The 19,395-nt window shown below is 38.8% G+C and overlaps 2 protein-coding genes across 2 annotated transcripts in view; both read right to left on the bottom strand.

The window, feature by feature from the left end:
- Positions 1-7,848: 7,848 nt before the first annotated feature.
- CAVIN4 (caveolae associated protein 4) lies at positions 7,849-16,858 on the bottom strand. Its single transcript, XM_081278463.1, has 2 exons — positions 16,335-16,858; positions 7,849-10,297 (listed from the first exon to the last, which is right to left on the bottom strand). Exons 1-2 carry the CDS (start codon positions 16,740-16,742, stop codon positions 9,635-9,637), a joined length of 1,071 nt encoding a protein of 356 aa, XP_081134589.1. The 5' UTR covers positions 16,743-16,858; the 3' UTR covers positions 7,849-9,634.
- A 386-nt stretch (positions 16,859-17,244) lies between these two features.
- Positions 17,245-19,395, bottom strand: part of LOC308640264 (tomoregulin-1) — a 94,342-nt gene continuing 92,191 nt past the window's right edge. Inside the window, exon 10 of the mRNA XM_081278462.1 lies at positions 17,245-18,373. Within this exon, the coding sequence (XP_081134588.1) occupies positions 18,289-18,373 (85 nt within the window). The 3' untranslated portion in view covers positions 17,245-18,288. The remainder of the gene's footprint in view (positions 18,374-19,395) is intronic.

The following is a 19,395-nucleotide window of genomic DNA, read 5'->3' on the forward strand; positions in this document are numbered from 1 at the left end:
GATGGCCCTTTAGAACTGTTCCACGTTGAGATCATGGGCCAGACACACACCCCCAATCAATCTGACACTGGATGTGAGCTGATCTTAGAAGGGCCATGACCTTGGGTAAGGTGGCTGTCTTTGCTGAGGGATATTCCTGGGGGAGTTGGCTGAAAGCCATCAACCACCAAAACTGTCAGCATCTGGAGAAATGAGTGCTTAACCTTAAAGAGAACCAGGGCATCACGCCACAGCAACCATTATGCCCTTCATACCCAGCCACCATTTCTAGTTCTATATTTCAATTTTGGCTATTTCTATATTTCAATTTTCAAATAAGAGCCCTCCCTTTCAGACTACCTGTTTACTATACAAAAAAAAAAAAAAAAAACCATCAGAGGCAATGTGACAGGGATAGAGCAATAGGCACGGCCCCAGTCTCCAAATGCTTAGTCTAGTTGGGGAGTGAATAACCCACCACATGGGTACTTTAAAACTATGATAAGTGTTTCTGAGAACGTACAACAGATTTGCCCAATCCAAGCAGGGAAAGAGGCAGGGAAAGAAGCTTCTCTGAAGAAATATCATTTGGACTAGATTCTGAAAGAGGAACAGGAATTAACAAGTGTGTGCTTGGGTGCTGGGTAGGGTGAAAGTGGGAAAGGTATGGACAGGCAAAAGGAACTGCTTCTGCAAAGGTCCTGATACAGGTGGGACAGGCCTTAGAGGATTTGAAAGGCCAGCATATCTGGAATGCAGACACTAAGAGGAAGAATAATTGCAGGTGAGGATGAAGACTCAGGCAGGAGCCAGATTCTATAGAGTCAAATGTATAACTTTTTTCCCCCTAAAAGTAACGCAAGCCACTGATTTTTAATCTCCTTGGTAATGATATACCTTGCTTAAGTAGAATATCCAACTACCCTTAATTCTCATGGATCAAATTGACCACATAGATACATAAAATGGTTTAAAGTTAAATTCTACTAATGCTAAGTGCTGAGAGCAAAATTTTTAATTACTACAATTTGCTGCTTCTGTCTCTAAAGGCTACTTGTGGTTCCTCTCAATAGTAAAACCTGTTACTATTTGCATACCACATGCTAGTATTATCAAGTGTTTTGCATAAATTAACTGATTTGGTAAACATCTTTATGAAGTGGATATTAGAAACAAAGAGTATAACTAACCCAGGTTCTCATAGTTAGTTAATGAAGGCAGACGTTCAATTGTAAAGCTAGAGATCTTGATTACTACACTGAAATGTTCCATCTATGCTTTGGGAAACAACTGACTTCATGTGACTTTATTTCCCAATGTCTTGAATTTCTTCCCACTCCACCCCCACCTTTCATAAATCAGAGGCAACCTGACTCAAGCCCAGATTCAGAGCATGCACACCCTTAGACACCATCTACAAATGACAGACTACCTTTTGAGGGTCACCCCTAGAACCAAGGCACTGCTTCCTGGTTGATCCAACCCAATGCTGATTTGCTATCCCCTACACTACCAGCCCATGATTTTGATGTCCCCATCTTCTGGCAGCTGAGCCCACCAGCTCTAAACAACTAAATGCTAAAGAAATACAAACACCTGAATATGGGCCAAAAAGGAATGAGGCAAATCCACAGCAATCTCCTCCTAATAAAACTATGATCATTCTATCATCCCAGGTATGATTTTCTATGCCAGTGTGTGCCCTCAATTCCTAACCAAGAGCTGGTATACTCCAAACTGCAAGTGTAGAAACAATTATGGACATGTCCACTAGGTGTCAGGCTTGAGCTGCAGTGATGTTTGTTAGACCACAGCCAGGTAAACTATTAAGGCTTAAGCCCATACTCTCTTAATGGCAAACATGTGGAGTCTGGGTGATTTCCTTTGCAGTGTGAACCAAGAGGAGAACTGTAGTTAGCTCTTTGTATGCAAGGCATGATTTGATTTTTCAACAAGTAAAAATACCATAAAGTTGAGCATGTCCCTCTGCTCAACATACTCCAGTGAGTCCCCTTCATTCAGAAGAAAAACCTTGCAACAGCCTAAACACTGGCATCCTCCCACTCTTCCTTCACTTCAGCCATGCTGTCTCCTGAAACACCCGCATGGTTAACTCCTTAGATTCAATATGTGTGACCACCTTATCGGGGGGCCTTCTAGACGCCCTTTCTAAAAGAGCAGTAGCCTTCTCTGCCCTGCCACAACACTCTACCCATTGCCCTCAGTTCTCTTCACAACACTTAACATCATTCACTATTATCATATTCATTTACCAATTGTGAGTCACTCTGGAATTATCAGAAAACAGGGACTGTCTACTTTAGTCTTAGAACAGTACCAGACTCATAGTGTTCAATAAATACCCATCAAAAAACAGATGACCTCAATCAAAGATACTCAGAGGTTAGAATTCAGAGACATTTGTTTTTATTCAGTAAATACTTATATTTAATATTAAATTAACTCCTAATATTAAAAGACATTGAACTGTGGGAGGTACAAGAGATACCACCTTGCTGATGAGAAATGCAGCTTTTAAGTCCCTTCCACATAATTCAAAGTATTGCAGAGAAAGAACACACAATAGTATCAAATGCTTTACATAAAGAGCCACATGAGTACGAGTCATAGCTGCACATCATGAAAAACAATGGAACAAAAGATATGATGCATGCATTCATCCCTAGACACTTCATTTACTACCTGCCTCCAAAAAGAAGATTGTGCAATTCTTAAAATCTCCCTGGAAAGATGTTTCTGTAGAGTAGGAGCCTTTGAATCCCTTCTCCTGCATTTGAAACCCATTTTCTTTTGATAGTCCCTAGTGACAAGAGACCACTCCATTACTCTTCTCCAGATTCCTCAGTGTGCGCTATTTAAAATATTCCTGGCTTTGATCCTTAATTCACTGAGAGTTTTTTTTTTCCTATAAGACTTATGATTAAGTTTCATGGTATCCATTCCATTCTCCCATTCCTACACCTCATGCCACTGGTAAGAAAAAAAATGTGATAGTCATATTTTCTGCATAAAATTTTGAGAAAAATTCAGGGGAAAAAATCCACTAAATGCACACGGCTTAGTTTTCATCAAACCACAGGAGTGAACCACAGGCTCTTTTGGACCCTAACCAATTGTAGCCTCTCTCCAGAGACTCTAACCTCACAGGTGCCATCATCCTAGAAGGAAAAGGAAAAGGGGTGGGGAGAGATGCTTAAGCAGATTATTACTGGAAGACAACTTCTCTTAATATGGGAGAATAACTAGTAAATCTTAGGTGAATGTATTATCTAACACAGATTTCTGTGATTTCTCTGTGAAAAATGATACATGAATTTCAAGCAAGAATATTTTGGTATATTTCCCTCATGAATTTACAATCTATGATTTATTTGGATATTTCTCTCCTGTTAAAAGAAAATTTAGTCCTATATTTTGACAGTTGACAAGCATATCAGTGCTTCCTTCTGAAATCTTCTCTACTGCTTTGAACTAGAACCAAGCACATTCCATGCATAATTCACTTAATTTATTTCTTCTCCTTATGGGAATGTTCTAAATAAATTGGCCACTTGAAAGGTGCTAACACAATCAAGTGACACATTCATTTCAATAGATTTTTACTTTACCCTAAAAAAAAAAATAACCAGGGTTTGGGAATTTGAATCTTGTTCAGATAATAGATATAATGAGACCCTGATAATTTATAAATACTGGCCTATGCGAGATTATTGGGATAACTTGGCTGCTTCACATTATGCTGTGGGCAAATTTCAGCCAAGACTGAAATAATACCTTAATGGACTCACAGCAAGAAACCGAGCCAAAACCTACAGACTATGGTGCTCATTCTTGAAAATCTTCTTGAAAAGACAATAAAAACTATTCAAAAGAAAAGCTTAATTTGCAAGTTAGGCAGCTGTAAAATCTTTACTCCTTCCTTCTAATTGCCGTAATTTCTCTCGAAAACCCACGTCACATGTTTATATTTTAACAAGTTGCATATCCTGCCCTCTCTCCTGGATTGTCATCTGTAATGACCAACTTGCCTTCCCACTTCCATTGGTCCTCACGGAAAATTGGCACCTCACCTCTGTGTCTAAACAGGTCTCAGAAGTAACAGCCAAGTTCACTGGGCTACATTTAACTCTGCACAAGGCCTCAAAGCACAAAATAGGCAGCCTTCAAATTGGATCTTATATCCTAGTGGTATGGATATTTCTGGCCCAGGGCCCTGACCCCTCCACCTCCTATCTCTTGCTATGTGCCCAATTAAATTGGGAGTCACTTAAGAGGGGAGGCCCCCAATGCCACTGCCCTCCATGACTGAATATGAGGCAGGCCTGTGGGCATCCCTGCCAGCTGATGAAAGGAACTGTGCCTTTTGCGTGGAACCATGCTCTTCCCTGCTGCCACACCAGGGCATTCGGGTCCCAGGAACAAGAAAGGATTTATCCAGTCTTGGCTCTATAGAGAATTTGCCTGATGCCCTATATTTGGGGGATTTATTGGACATTTGCCCAATCCTGTATGAAGCCTCCATCAGTCAAAATGTTGGAGAGGCAGAAGAATGGTTGCTCCAAACCCATCCTGAATGCCTAAAACATTTTTGATGTTGTGACTCAGAACCAATATGACAGACGCTTGAAGGGATCACATATGAAAACAAAGAACCCATGAAGAGCTGGAGGCTCTTGCTGCAAAGCATGGCAGCTGATTTGAGTAGCAACCTGTATCTGGGCAACTGGCCTTCACTGATGTAGCAGGTTACAGAAGCTCGTATTGTGGTGACAGCTGAAATAAAGAACAGCTTGGGTTGGAGTTCTCAGGTGCCCATAAATGGTTAGAGGAAAAAAAAACACAATCCATTCTAAAAAACAGCAGTAGTTTTCTTTTTGGACCACACAATGAGCAAGCAGAACTCTGGCCTTGGGTAAAGAAAGAGATGGGGGAGAAGCTCTTAATGGCCTACAAGGACAGTTCTGTTTCTCAAGGACTTGGACGTCCAGGAGATGGAGGGGGAGGGCAAGGTGCTTATTAGAGCTAGGAAGGGAGCTCTTAGATGCAGGGCTGCTGCCAGGGTAGGGAGAGCCACCATGGCTGCAGGGAGCACACCTCTAACATAGGAGATCTGAGCACAGGCTCAGCTACACCGAGGGACAAGGAACCAAGGCTCAGAGCAGAGGAGCATCAGGAACATGCCTAAAGTCACAGAACATGGCCTTTCCTGTGTCACTGATTGGCACAGCTATGTGTCCAAGTCAAAAGCCAGTAATCCCTTGCTTCCCATCATAACCCAGGCCCAAGTTTACCTGCTCCACAATCAGTTCCAGTACTGTTCTCCCAACTAGAAAAATGGTCTCTGCCCCTGGTGTGTTAAGGGTCTCCTTTCTGAAATATCCTATATCACTTCTTGACTTAAAAATCTCTCCATGGCTCTCTATGGCCCTTGATATAAAACTCCAAACACCATACAACCTTGGTAGCTGCTTCCTGTCTAGAATTCCATGTTACTTGGCTTCAGACTGGTCTTCGAAGTGTCTCATCTTAAACAGTACTTTCTCTAGCTGTGAGGTGTTCCCTCAGCTCCCCATCATCCTCTCTTGAATCTGAGCATGACACATCCATCTCCCCCACCAGGAGAAAACTTCCTTAGGCACAGCGACCATATCTTTCATCTGTAGATTCAGGATATAGTTCACCAACACATAGGAGGCTCTCCGAGTGCTGGCAACCCAAAGATGAGCAGACACAGTTCCTATCCTTGAGAAGCAGTCTACTTTAGAAGACAGTTACACAAATAAACCACAGTGCACTGCACGTGCTAGAGCAGATGATCAAAATGCTCTATAAATACCCCCCATCTCTACAGTTCCACCGTCTTATACGTAGCTCTAGTCACATTGCTCAATTATTGCTGGATTGTCTGCCAGAACACTGCAAGCTCCAAAACTAAGGATTGGGAAGGAGATGATGAGATTCCTATTGTCTTTGAATCCTTAGTTCCTCACACAGAATCTGACACATAGATGCTAAATATACTCAATACATGGAGTAATTAAACATGCCTTCCCTAGGGGATGACCACAGAGCTAAAACAAGGACACTGACATTACTGCTGAACTTGAAAGTCATATCCCAGAATCAAAGGGAAAAGTCACCCTCCAGGCAAGACATACAGCCTAAGTGTCAAGTAGCACAGCAATGAACAGAGGGGTAGGAATGGGTGATGAGCACAGCTGATTTTAGGAAAACATACAAAGTAAATACAAAGCCCAAAGATATTCTGCTACTCTATTCTATACTCAGTCCTAATAGACTCACAGTGGAGCAGCTGTTATCCTAGACCTCCTATCCACCACTCAAGAAGCACACTGATAGATTCTGACTTGGAAAGGAATGCTATAAATCCCCCTCAGCCATGACATAACTCAGAGATGATCCATAGAATGACACGAAATTTTACATGAAGCTTTTTCATTGTTCATTCACTACAGATCAGATACTATCACACCTCAAATTCAAACAGATCTAAGATAAAAACCTAACAGTTTCATTCCCTTTACTTGGGGATTGGAATCTATAAATTTTCTTTGCAGGGTTCAATAAAAGCAGCTATAGAAAACATGTCTCAGCAGAAGAAAAAAAAAACAGACCCATGATTTTATCTAATGGAATTGCACAGTTAACAATGGCCCTGAGAAATACTTTACATAACTTTACATAAATACTTTTTTAGTTGATAAGAATTACAATGAACTTCGGGCCTTGTTCTAAACCAAACCCTTTAATGTGCATGGAGGGCAAAGAATGAAGTTAGAATGGTTTGCACTTTCATTCTGGTTTTATTTTCCATTTTGGGGGAGCTCACAGGAATCCCCACATAATACACTCTCAGAATGCTCAACTTTCATGTACTTTATTTCACTTCTCCCCTATTTCTCTAACCTATAATGCAGAACTGGGCCACTATCCATTGACAAGGAAAGCACCTGGATTATCACATACAGCAGACAGACTTGCACTTCCCTTCCCTCCTCTGTCCACTCCATGGAGATGGGTCAGACTGGGCTCCATGTTCCTTCCTGTGTAAGTGTTGTACTGCTCTGTCTCGTACCCATACCAAGAAAGAGGACAAATGTTGCTAATGATTTCATCCAAATAAATTGTTTAAAGTCTGGTATATATAATTTCTAAAAGAGATAAGTACATCAGTAATCTGTTCTGTGTTGTTTTAAGCTTTTAAAACAAGATATTGCCTGGAATATCCCTTACATTAAATAAGATGCATGATTTTGCAAATTATCGTCTTTATACCAAGAAAACAGGGTGAGAGTAGAAGAAATTATCAATGTGGAATTTAGGAATGCCCTAAATATAAGAAGAAGTGTCAGGAGACAGAAGAAACATGGAAAACCTGAGCAGCAAGAAAGCAGTACAGGATTACTATGAACCGCCAACAACATGAAATTGTCGCCAGCAACATGAAATTGTTTTAGTGGTTTCCAGGGTTGCACTAAATCTAGCATGAAGAAGAGCTGACCAGTTTATAACTACTTCCTCATCAAAATTCAAATGCACCTATATGAGAAATGTTCCATAAAATGTCAAGTCTACTTATATAATGGTCAGTAAGCAAAATTCCCTGACAGTAACATTTACAAAAAATTGTTTTAACCCAACTGATAAATATTCTACCTAGTGATAGAAAAAAATTTGCCACTTCTTTACAATAACTTCTTTACATTCTTCCTTAGAAACGTACATGCTACAAAAAGGTTTCTACATCAGACTTTGTTTGCATGTTGTTGTTTGATGATTAGTAAAAATATTTATAACTACGACACTGACAACAAACTTTGCAGTATGTCTTTTTAAATTCAAATTTATTATGGCTCTTAAGAAAATGTATGATTAAGGCATCCAAGCTCCTTTTAAGCTGTAATAAAAATGTTTTCAGATTTATTCTTTCAAAGTTTTATTCAATGTTGTATACACTTTAGTTTTCAATATAAAAAGATAATGAGATGAACAATTTATGATTTTATGTATTCAGGCAGAATGAAGAGAAATCATGCTGAATCAAACTCCCAAACTCAAACATCTGGGTAACTGAGTCAAATATTTTAAAGCTGATTTGTGTGTGCCTGTGTGTACATGTCTATGTTTATTATTTTTAACTCTACATGATTATCCAAAACTGATCTGAGTGAGGGAAATTAGTATAGCCAATTATTGTCAAACTCTTCAAATTCTAACAATTTCATCATTTCTTTCATAACAAAAAAAAAAAAGCAGAAGTTTTAAAATGCTGTAAGTACAGAACCAGATGACCCTTTCTTTCTTTAGCAAAAAACAGCTAACTTCCTGACTACACAGATCTAAAGCTAACAGCTAAGTGGAATCTGGTTTCCCCAAAGCAGCTATGATGAACGCCTGTAAACACGTTTTAGACAGCTAGGCCCTGAAGGGCTCACTCTGGGAAACAGAAATCTTGGAGGTCATTTCCAAATCCACTGCATCACAGCTGACTTTAGAAAGGCCACTTGACAACAGAGCCACATTCTTACATCTCATGCTCTTCATACCAAACTTGCTGTATGAGCTGGGGATGTGGTTCCATGGTACAGCACTTGCCTGGTGTACGTGAGTGCTCTGGGTTGGATCCCCAGAACAGGGGGGGTGAGGTGCTGCTATAGTCCACCACAGATCTAAATCCAAAAAAATATTAGAAAAGGATTTTCCAGGGAACATTATAATAACCACCTAAAACCCAAAGTTTGGTTTTAGTCTTTGGTGAAAAAAAAAAAATGGTCATTTATTTTTCACTCTTGATTCTGTGAAGACTCCTGAAGACCAACTTTACTTTCTGTCCAACCGAGGCCTGCAGTGCCTGGTGCTCAGGGCTTCTTCAGAAGGTCTAAGTATTTGATTCTGGTTTTGAGGGAAGAGTGTGGTTTCTGTTTCTCTGGATGTGCTTCTTGTTCCCCTAGATTGTGTAACATTTCCCCTGACCTCACAATAGCCCTCTGAGAAGAGTAGGACAAACCCTTTCCATGTCTATCTATGAGATGCAGCAGATGACTCACCAGGTGTCTCACCATTAATAAAGCTATGACACTAAAACCAAACGTTCAAGTTCAGAACTTCAATTTTTTTTTAACGCAAAAGCTTCAAAAAGGGGTGAGAGTCTTTACTTACAAAATAACCTGTTGATTCAAACATCTGGATTAGTTATAGTCTCCCCTTTGAGATTGGCTACAACATTAATCTAGACCAAAATTTAGAATTCACTAGGAAATGATGGGCACAAATTTGTCCTTCATTTATTTTGGATGCCCAAACATCTACCTGGCCTGAGTTAGGCAACCACTTTCCTGATGTCCAAGAGAAAGGTTAAACTTTAAAAGCCACAGCTGCCACAAGAAAGAATGATGTAAGAGAAAAAGCTGCTGGAATCATACAGGCTCAGGGGAAACAGAATTCCCAAGGAAGTTACAAACAAAAGTATGCAACATTTATATGATCTTCAAGATTTTAAACATAAGAAATGAAATAGCCCTACCATTTTTTTTCCTACACAGCATAAAAATAAATGACTATTCAAACTAAAAATGCATGATTAAGGAGATGTAGACTGACTCTGAATTCCTCTTTATGAAGACTGCTTTAAATCTAACAAAAGAGACTCATCATCCTCCACTCTCACTTGAGGTTTAAAAGTAACCTTTAAAGGCTCTGGGGTTGGGACGTGCCCCCCTTCTCGGGGAGCATACCCCACCCTGGTGGCCTCCTGTTCTGTGTCACTGGGCTCATCAGAGTGCAGCTCATGGACAGGGCCCAGAGATGGGCTCCCTGCAATGATATCCACACCCATCTCCCTGTCCCCATCCAGACCTTGGGTCACTGTGGGGTCCTTTGCTTTCCTCAGGCTACGCATCTTAAAAGCTTCCTTTGAGGGAGCAGCATTAGAAATAGACTTCTTAAATCTCTCCCCTGACTGTTTCAGCCTCTCCCCTGACTGCCTCAACCTTTCTCGCCTCTCTGGAGTCACTATTCTAGTTCTAATTCTGTTCACTTTCTTGTCAAAATTCTGCCGTGTCTTCTGCATGTTTTCTTTGGAAAATGCCTTTTTGATGTTATCAATGCGCTCCTTGCCTGACTTTCTAAGCCTGGCAGATCTGCTTTCTTCAACATAATATTCTTCATCCGAAGAGAGATCTATTGGGGGATCAAAGGCTTCATCTTCCTCCTCCTGATTCTCAGTTAGGTTTCTGTCTTTAACAATAGACAGAGATGTTGGACACCGAATCTCTTCCTGAAGGACAGAAAAAAACAAAGCATATTAGTGCTTCTTTTGTAGTAGAAAAACTCTTACCTATGGTCAACCTGCAGACCTCCTCCATAATCCTTTCTCTGCTGCTCCTTAAAATAGACTCCTATAGTGCAAGAATTAAAATCAAGAATCAATAAATGGGATGGATTCAAACTAAAAAGTTTTTTTCTCAGCAAAAGAAACAATCAGTGAGGTGAATAAAGAGCCTACATCTTGGGAGCAAATTTTTACCCTGCACACATCAGATAGAGCACTAATCTCTAGGGTATACAAAGAACTCAAAAAGCTAAACACCAAAAACACAAATAGCCCAATTAATAAATGGCCAAGGACCTGAACAGACAATTCTCAGAAGATGATAAATCAATCAACAAATATGTGAAAAATGTTCAATATCTGTAGCAATTAGAGAAATGCAAATCAAAACTACTCTAAGATTTCATCTCACTCCTGTCAGAATGGCAGCTATTAAGAATACAAACAACAATAAGTGTTGGCGAGGATGTGAGAGAAAAGGCACACTCATACATTGCTGGTTACCTGCAAACTGGTGCAGCCAATATGGAAAGCAGTATGGAGATTCCTTGGAAAACTGGGAATGGAACCACCATTTGACCCAGCTATCCTTCCCCTCAGTCTATACCCAAAGGACTTAAAAACAGCATACCAGGGACACAGCCACATCAATGTTTACAGCAGCACAATTCACAATAGCTAAACTGTGGAATCAACCTAGATGCCCTTCAGTAGGTGAATGGATTAAAAAAATGTGGCATATATACACAATGGAATATTACTCAGCAATAAAAGAGAATAAAATCACAGCATTTGCAGGTAAATGGATGGAGTTGGAGAATATAATGCTAAGTGAAATTAGCCAATCCCAAAAAAACAAATGCCAAATGTTTTCTCTGATATAAGGAGGTGGATTCATAGTGGGGTAGGGAGGGGGTGTGCATGGGAGGAATAGATGAACTATAGATAGGGCAGGGGGTGGGGGGGAGGCATGAGGTTAGAAATGATGGTGGGATGAGATGGACATCATTATCCAAAACACATGTACAAAGACATGAATGGTACGAATATACTTTGTATACAACCAGAGATACGAAAAACTGTGCTCTATATGTGTAATATGAATTGTAATGAATTCCACTGTCATATAACAAATTGGAATAAAAAATTATTTTTAATTGACCTTTCTCAGGTTTCTCATTTGTTGTCCCTTTTCTCACACTTTATCTTCACCTTCCCCCTTCTCTTAAGATAAAGACCCATCTAAACAATGATCAGACTGCTCCACCCGGATATAACACATACACCTCAAACTGAGCAAGTCCAAAAATCAACACCCACCCACCATCCTCTCCACTTGCACTTTTCCTGTACCTCCCAGCACCAATAACCATCCACGTGCTACAGAAGACAGAAACCTCAGAATCGTCACACCAAAGTTTCCTCTTCTTGCCTCACATTCAACAGTTTGCAAAGTATTGTCACCTAGTCCCCTCTCCCTTCACACTTTTCTACCAATGTCTTAATTCAGGTCCTTGTCATCTGAGGCCTGAACCTGTGCACTAATTCCTTACTTCTACCTCTTCAGTTTGAGCTGACCCTACTTTTCCACTTCTCCAGACCAGCAACACACAATACTCTCAATTCCTCCAGCACCAACAATGCCAGATATGTCAAAAGAATGAGAATTGAACTGGAAAACGTAACACACATGGATGGCCTTGAGAGTTAGACCAGCCCACAGATGTAAAGAAACCCAACTCAATACTTACGGATCACTTCTAAAAATAAACAGGCAAAACTTAAAGACCATGAGGTTTTTAACTACACCATGAATGACAGTTTTCTAAAGAAACTGTTCCTACTTGAGATTAATTCTATTCAATTAAAAAAAAAAGAGAGGGCTGGGTTGTGGCTCAGTGGTACAGTGCTTGTCTGGCCCATGTGAGACACTGAGTTTTATACTCAGCACCACATAAAGATGGATAAATAAAATAAAGGTATTTTGTGTCCATCTACAATAACAAAAAAAATTTTAAGATATAATAAGTACACTAGAGGGACTGGGGTTATGGCTCAGCGGTAGAGCACTCGCCTCACACGTGCGAGACCCTGAGTTCGATCCTCAGCACCACATAAAAAATAAACAAACAAGTGAAAGGTGTTGTGTCCAACTACAACTAAAATATAAATTTTTAAAAAATATATAATAAATACACTACATAGTCTAAAACTTAGCCTTACAGTCAGGAAGGAATCCCTGGAACCTTATTTCTTTGAATACTTACTTCAAATTAAATTCTTTGGCTACCGGATTGCAGTGTCTATGAGCTTAAAAAAAAAAAAAAAAAGCAGAGGTGGGCGTATCATAACTCTCTGATGAATCAGAGGCAGCAAAAGTAGTCCCCCCCCACCCCCTTCCTGACACCTGCTGCAGGGAGTAGCTTCAGCAACACAGTGTGGGTTGGTCTGGCCTAAAAAAGGTATAATTAGAAAAGGAAGGAGCGGAAAAGTAATTACTGCTTGGTAGGGAAAAAACCCTCACAATCTTGCTATGAAAACTTCAGATATAGCTTGCCTCTGAAATCACACACTCCTCTCCTCAACTACATGGTGGCCCGCTCGCCTGGCATGCGTGCGGCCCGGGTTCGATCCTCAGCACCACATGCAAACAAAGATGTTGTGTCCACCGAAAACTGGACTGGAGGATAAATATTGAAATTCTTTCTTTTCTCTCTCTCTCTCTCTCTCTCTCTCTTTAAAAAAAAAAAAAGTAAAAAGTAAAAAGGGCTGGGGATATAGCTTGGTGGTTAAGCATCTCTGGGTTCAATCCCTGGTACCCCCACCTCCACCCCCCAAATAAAAGTAAAACAGATGCAGAGTCAGAAAAAGTAGTTGCTATGGAAACTCTGTTACAACTCTTCTGAGTTAGCAATACCATGAGTTAATGGGAAGAATCAAAGATTGTAGTTGATCTTCAATTATATTTGTTTATAAAAGTCTAGGTTAAAAAAATTTTTTTTGTAACGTTTTTGACTCAAGGGTCAGAGTAAGCTAAATTTGACTGAACATCCATATATCCAGGGGATCTTAGGAACATATAAGAATCTAAGGGAATAGTCAAATATCTCCCTTGGCCATTTATGTTTCTGATACCACAAGTACAAGAAGATATAGTACAAGTCCTAGCTTGCAGGATGAGAGAGGTCATGATGAAAATGTGTTCACATCGTAACTGTTTAAGAAATGCCAGGTACTTTTTAAAATGCCAATATTCAGGATTGGGCGGAAACTTAGCCATACACAACTTTAGGAGATATGAGATCAAAAGATTACAGCCAAGAAAATATTAGTAGAGGGAGTGTCTCCACATAATCATTTATACACATTATGAAAATTTTAACTAATAACAACCAACTATGTGCATGTCATATACACTGTTCTAACATAAAATAAATTTATGAATTCAAGTTCTATGTCCATTGTTAGATGACAATATCTTTTCTCTATTTGCTTATAGAAGAATGGCAGTTGCTTTTTTTTAAACTTTTTCTGGTAGTTGTAGATGGACATGGTACCATGTCTTTATTTTATTTGTGATGTGTGTGTGTGTGTGTGTGTGTGTGTGTGTGTGTGTGCATGTGTGTTTATGTGATGCTAAGGATGAAACCCAGTGCTCATATTTGCTAGTCAAGCGCTCTGCCACTGAGCTATAGCCCTAGCCCCAGCAATTTTTTTTTTTTTTGACAAACTACTGTTTACTCTGAACAACTTAATTCACAAAATCTTCATGATATTATACCTTACATGAAATGAGATTTGGGGGCTGGGGACGTGGCTCAAGCGGTAGCGCGCTCTCCTGGCATGCGTGCGGCCCAGGTTCGATCCTCAGCACCACATACGAACAAAGATGTTGTGTCCACCGAAAAGTTTTAAAAAATAAAATAAAAATTCTCTCTCTCTCTCTCTCTCTCTCTCTTTAAAAAAAAAAGAAGAAGAAGAAATGAGATTTGCCTTAAACTAGTATCTTTCAGTTCCTTTAAGTAACTCTAGGGGCTCAAAAAAAAAAAAAAGAGTATGTTGCTAGTAAGTTATAGGGAATGAACAGGTGAATACAGAAACATAGCAACTTAAAAAAAAGGAAATATGTTGATGGACAAACAGTCAGAACTTTTAGGACACCTCTTCACTGTAAGTTGTGTAAATCGGGGCTAGCACCTGATCCACTGCTTTGTACTAAAATCCTCAAGAAAAATGTCAGATGCCAAGTGTGTTTCCTGGCAGGCCATGCGCAAGCAGAGGATGAAATATACCCATTACTGCAAATACCCCCAGAAGGAGAATCAAAGAACTGATATCACATTGTTCAATATCAAATCTAGATCCTCACTACACATACCTAACCCTGGACCTGGCCTCTGAAAGTGATGTGAAATGTTTCAGCCTGAAGAAGGGCTTCTAGGGACCTGGAAGGAAAGCGAAATGGTAAAGACTGCTAATGGAATAGTCCACACTCTGTCCACCTTTGAAATCAGCATCCTTCTCTTTCCTTCCTATTCTTTTCCCTAACTAACCTACAAGCACAAGCTTTTAAAAACAGATCTAAAATACCTAACGCTAGTGTAACTCTCATCAGTCAACAGAGGGCTATGGAGAATTGACCAACGCATACAGAATACTGTGCAGAGTTATAGGCCACATCCCTAATAGTTTGCAAATATAATCCAACTGTCTTCCTATATCATTTTGTTTTTATTCTTCTATGGTTTTTCCCCTATGCACACAGGCATCCATCTTAAAAATATAGTTTTAATATGTACCGGTGAACATTCCTGCACATATTTCTGATGTCATGCTTAGAAAAAATTCTTTGACATGAAATTTTGGAGTTAAAGGTTTGGGTACTTTTAAAGTTTTTAATATACATCACAGAATTGCTCTCAAAAAATGTTGCATCAATTAATACTCCTGCCAGCAGAACATGAAACTGGTTGTTTTCTCCTACACTTAAACTGAGCATATGTTTTAGTAACTGCCAGTGTTTAAATATGTGAAAGATGAATTCTGTTCTTACTTATTTCATCCTTTGTGAGCTGCCAGATAATGACTTTCCTGGTTTTTGTTTTAAACTGTGGGAAGAGAGTTCCAACTTTTCCTTTTCATTTGTAAGAGTTTTAAAAATATATTGTACACATTATGCATTTGCCATGAATATGCTCCTATTTCAAAAATTTTGAGTGCTGAGCAGGATTCTAGGAACTTAGCTCAATATATTATTATATTATATAAGCTAAGTAAAGAGACTTTGCAATCAGATAAATAGTAGTTTATGTGACTTCTGTATCTTTGGTATTATAATAACAATGTAAAAAATGATTACTTGATTGTTAGGAAATAGATAGTTTCTTATTATGACAAATGTAAAAATTCCCATAGACAAGTATATATTCTGAAAAGTTTGTATTTTGGGCTTTGCAGACTCTCCATGATGAGAAAAAAGATTATTGTTGGGGTACTGAACTCCAGTTTCTTCTTCATTTTTTGTTGTGCAGCTGATCAAACCCAGAGCCTTGGACATGCTAGACAAGCATCCCTTCCAGTTTCTTCTTTTTTGCAACAAGGAGGTGTTTTAAACTAGAGATCTCTTAGGTGGTCTCTAATTCTAACATTCTCAAAGACTACAAGAGGGCATCATGCTAATTAGGCTAATACACTAAAAGAGCTTCAGCAATATTAAATTTCAAAGGGAAGAAATAGCCTAAGCTATGAGCCACACAGTTCACATTACATGAAATGGTTGAGAACTCAAAATACTGATATGATAGATAGTGCACTAGTTAACATAGAAATGGTTTTGTTCTGAGGTCCCTTCTAATACAGAATTCTACCACATTAATATATACAATGGCTAAGATGTGACACTGGAAACCTCTGATATGACCTGTTGACAATTAAAGAATATAAGAGATAACAGAAATCAAACTGAACACAAGTGCAAGCTTACCTGGAATATCACCACACGGAATTTATTTTTCTTCATTATTTCCTCTTGCTTGGTTTCAACTTTTGTCACATGAACTTGCTGCTTCTCCACCCGGGCCTTCACATCTTTAATGTGAGCACTGACTTTTCGTGTTTTCTCAAACAGCTTGTTAATGACATAGCCTGTATTGCTATGTGACTGTGAAAGCTTCAACAGGTCAATCTGAACAGATTTTATGGCATTTTCCATCTCCCTGTGTCTCTCTTCTATTCTCTTCTGGCTTGCCTGCACAGTGTCCACAATGGTGGCTACCTTGTCCAGCACAGTGACAATGGTAAGAGCAGCATCTTGGTCTTCATCCTCAGTAATACTCGACAGGCGATTCTGGGGGATTTTATCAGCATTTGAAGCAGACCCATTCTGTTCCATTTTATTTATTTCTTAGTGAAAGATGTCCTACTGCAATCAATTCAGACACCTAGAGCACAAAGCCAGCTCAATAACAGGCAACGGAATTGCTGAAAGGGCTGGAAACCCCACCCCTGGAGAACGGTCAAGTATTTATAACGACAAATACCCATACGTGACTGTTCTGCAATATGAGCCCTTGCAAAGGACCCGGGACTGTTCCAAACATGCTTGCTGACTGACTAAGGGACTCAAATAGGACAGTGTGGGTAGAAGAGGAAGGCTTTTTTAAAAAGTTCACTAAAGCCACCATGTTACTAATATTAAGCCTTGAAGCCAAGTAATAAAGCAAATTCCAAATACTGGCTGAAGCTTTTGTCTTTGGATAATTTCAAGCAGTATTTGTAAAACCAAAGGGGTTTTATGAATGAACTGAAATCTGCTTTTCCTACTAACTTTACCTATTTTATACACTTGATATATCAGTATCAAAGAATACTGTAAATAAACACACTGAAAGAGGCCATATAGTGAAAACATTATATTATAACATGCTTTTCCAAACCAAATATTAAAATTAATATTTAATTTCAATCATTATTCTTTAAATTCTACATGCATATTTTTGAGTATCTAAACTACACATTAAACAGCTCAATACAGTCTACTCACACTTCAGACCTTTAAACACCAACAATCTACTAATATAGCTATGACTACAGGACAAATTTGGATAGAGGTCTTAGGTCATTTTTAAGCTCACTTTAAGAGCACCAATCAGTAACAATCATTTTTGTATTGTATTTACAAACACTGGTACAATTTGTTTATGCATGTTAAAACAAATATTTTGTTTAAAAATGAATGTGTATTAAAGTAGTTTCACTGACAGTGTAGGCTTTATTCCAATCTGTTTGTTAAAAGCCTATTTTAACAACACCTAAATCTACTTTTCAGTGATCTGTCGCATCATTACTACCAGGTACTTTTTCAAATTATGAGAATTATTTTTTCAAAGAGAGGAATAAGCAAATTCCAGTCCATACATCTTATAAATATTTCACATCTAACACACACAGTTTTACAGTTCATGCGGTAGGCAGTGTCTAAAAAAATCAGGTACTAAATCTCAAAAACATTTAAATATCTATTTAAACACAGTGTCTTCTAGAATTTTTTTTGTAAGAAAAGTAATCTGTAAACATCTTTAATTTTAGTTCATGCTTGGTCATTTGCTGTGGTTATTGTAGAAGAAGTGAGTATGACTTTATAACCATTTGTGAAGTGAGTCCATTTTTGCAAAAATATTACATTCCATGGGTAAAGAACTAGTCTTGGAATTACCATGTGGTACAAATTCGTTAAATCAATTTCTGCATTTAAAAACATAAAACAAAGACTTCTAAACAGTCCAAAACTGTTGTAGCTGAATATTCTAAATACAGGCCAACAGTACTACACTAAAAATGTCCAAAAATAAGGCCTCTGAAATAAATATTCCCATTCTTTAAAAAAAGACATAATAAGTGTACATCACATGGTCAGTGTACATATAAAAGTCATAAATTTAAACCATTCTGGATGAAGTATCTGAAGTAAAATGACCTAGGTTTTGCTTCTGTCGACGTCCTCTATTGTTTTTGGGACATTTTCTGTTGCATCAAGGAAAAAAAAAAAAGGAAGAAAAAGACAATTTTGAGCATTTTGTTAAGGATATTTCAAATGTTTTCAAAGTAACACACACTTCACACATAAAGCCCCATTGCATGCAATCACATGACAAGCAAACAAGAAGCTATTTGGTGCCAAGATAAGATGAGGGCAAACACAATATCAGGTTGCTACCTTCCCCCAAAAGCAGGACACTGGAAGGATCAGACATATGGTTAGGGCCAGACACAAACAGAACTCATTCCCAGTGTCCATCCTACTACATCTGTACCCCTGAGGGAATGCCTTTCCCTCCTCTGGCCTGGCAACTCCCCAGCCACATAGATTGATAACATGAAATCAGTAACAGCAAAAAGGGCCTTGGCTGTGTACTTCCCGGAGCATTATGGCACCTTCAAAATGATTTTTAAAACAAGCTTAAATGAAGGAAGTTATCAGGAAAAGTAAGCTTATTAGCCTCAGATATGAATTACTCTACATGTTACTTTATTTTTTTTTTTTTTTTAATAGTACTACGGATTGAACCCCGCTCTTTACACATGCTGGGAAATCACTTATACCATTGAGCTACATCCCCAGCCTGAATGCCTACTGATTTTAGAAAAAGACTCAAAAGGAGATGTTTCACACTGTGCTGGGCACATCACAGAACCCCTTGGGAACTGGGACCCCGAGGATAAGGGATATTCCTAGATTCTGCTCTCATTTTACTGTGATTTTTCTCTATGGCACTGTAACTGCTCTTGTGCCTGCCTGCTAGATTGGAAACAGCTCCTGCTATGCATAGGTGCTATATTATGTAGAATAGAATAGAGGGGCTGGGATGAATTCCAGTAATTTGGGGTTTAGACTTTGCTACTAACTTGCTATTGCAATCTCAATTTTCCTCTATGTAAAATATTAAATTAGGAGTTAGACTAACCTCTATAATCTTTGGTTATAAAGGAATTCATAATCTGATGGAAAGTCCTATAACAACCAGTGTTCCTACTGTCACATTCCA

Source organism: Spermophilus citellus, assembly GCF_964194105.1.
Source record: "Spermophilus citellus genome assembly, chromosome: 2".
NCBI classification, from domain to species: domain Eukaryota; kingdom Metazoa; phylum Chordata; class Mammalia; order Rodentia; family Sciuridae; genus Spermophilus; species Spermophilus citellus.

What these genes read in the sequence shown, in the direction of transcription:
- CAVIN4 (XM_081278463.1), bottom strand. Translation starts at nt 16,742, where the DNA reads ATGGAACAGAATGGGTCTGCTTCAAATGCTGATAAAATCCCCCAGAAT. An exon ending in TCCGTGTGGTGATATTCCAG is followed by an intron (nt 10,298 to 16,334) that starts GTAAGCTTGCAC and finishes TCTGTCCTTCAG; the next exon opens with GAAGAGATTCGGTGTCCAAC.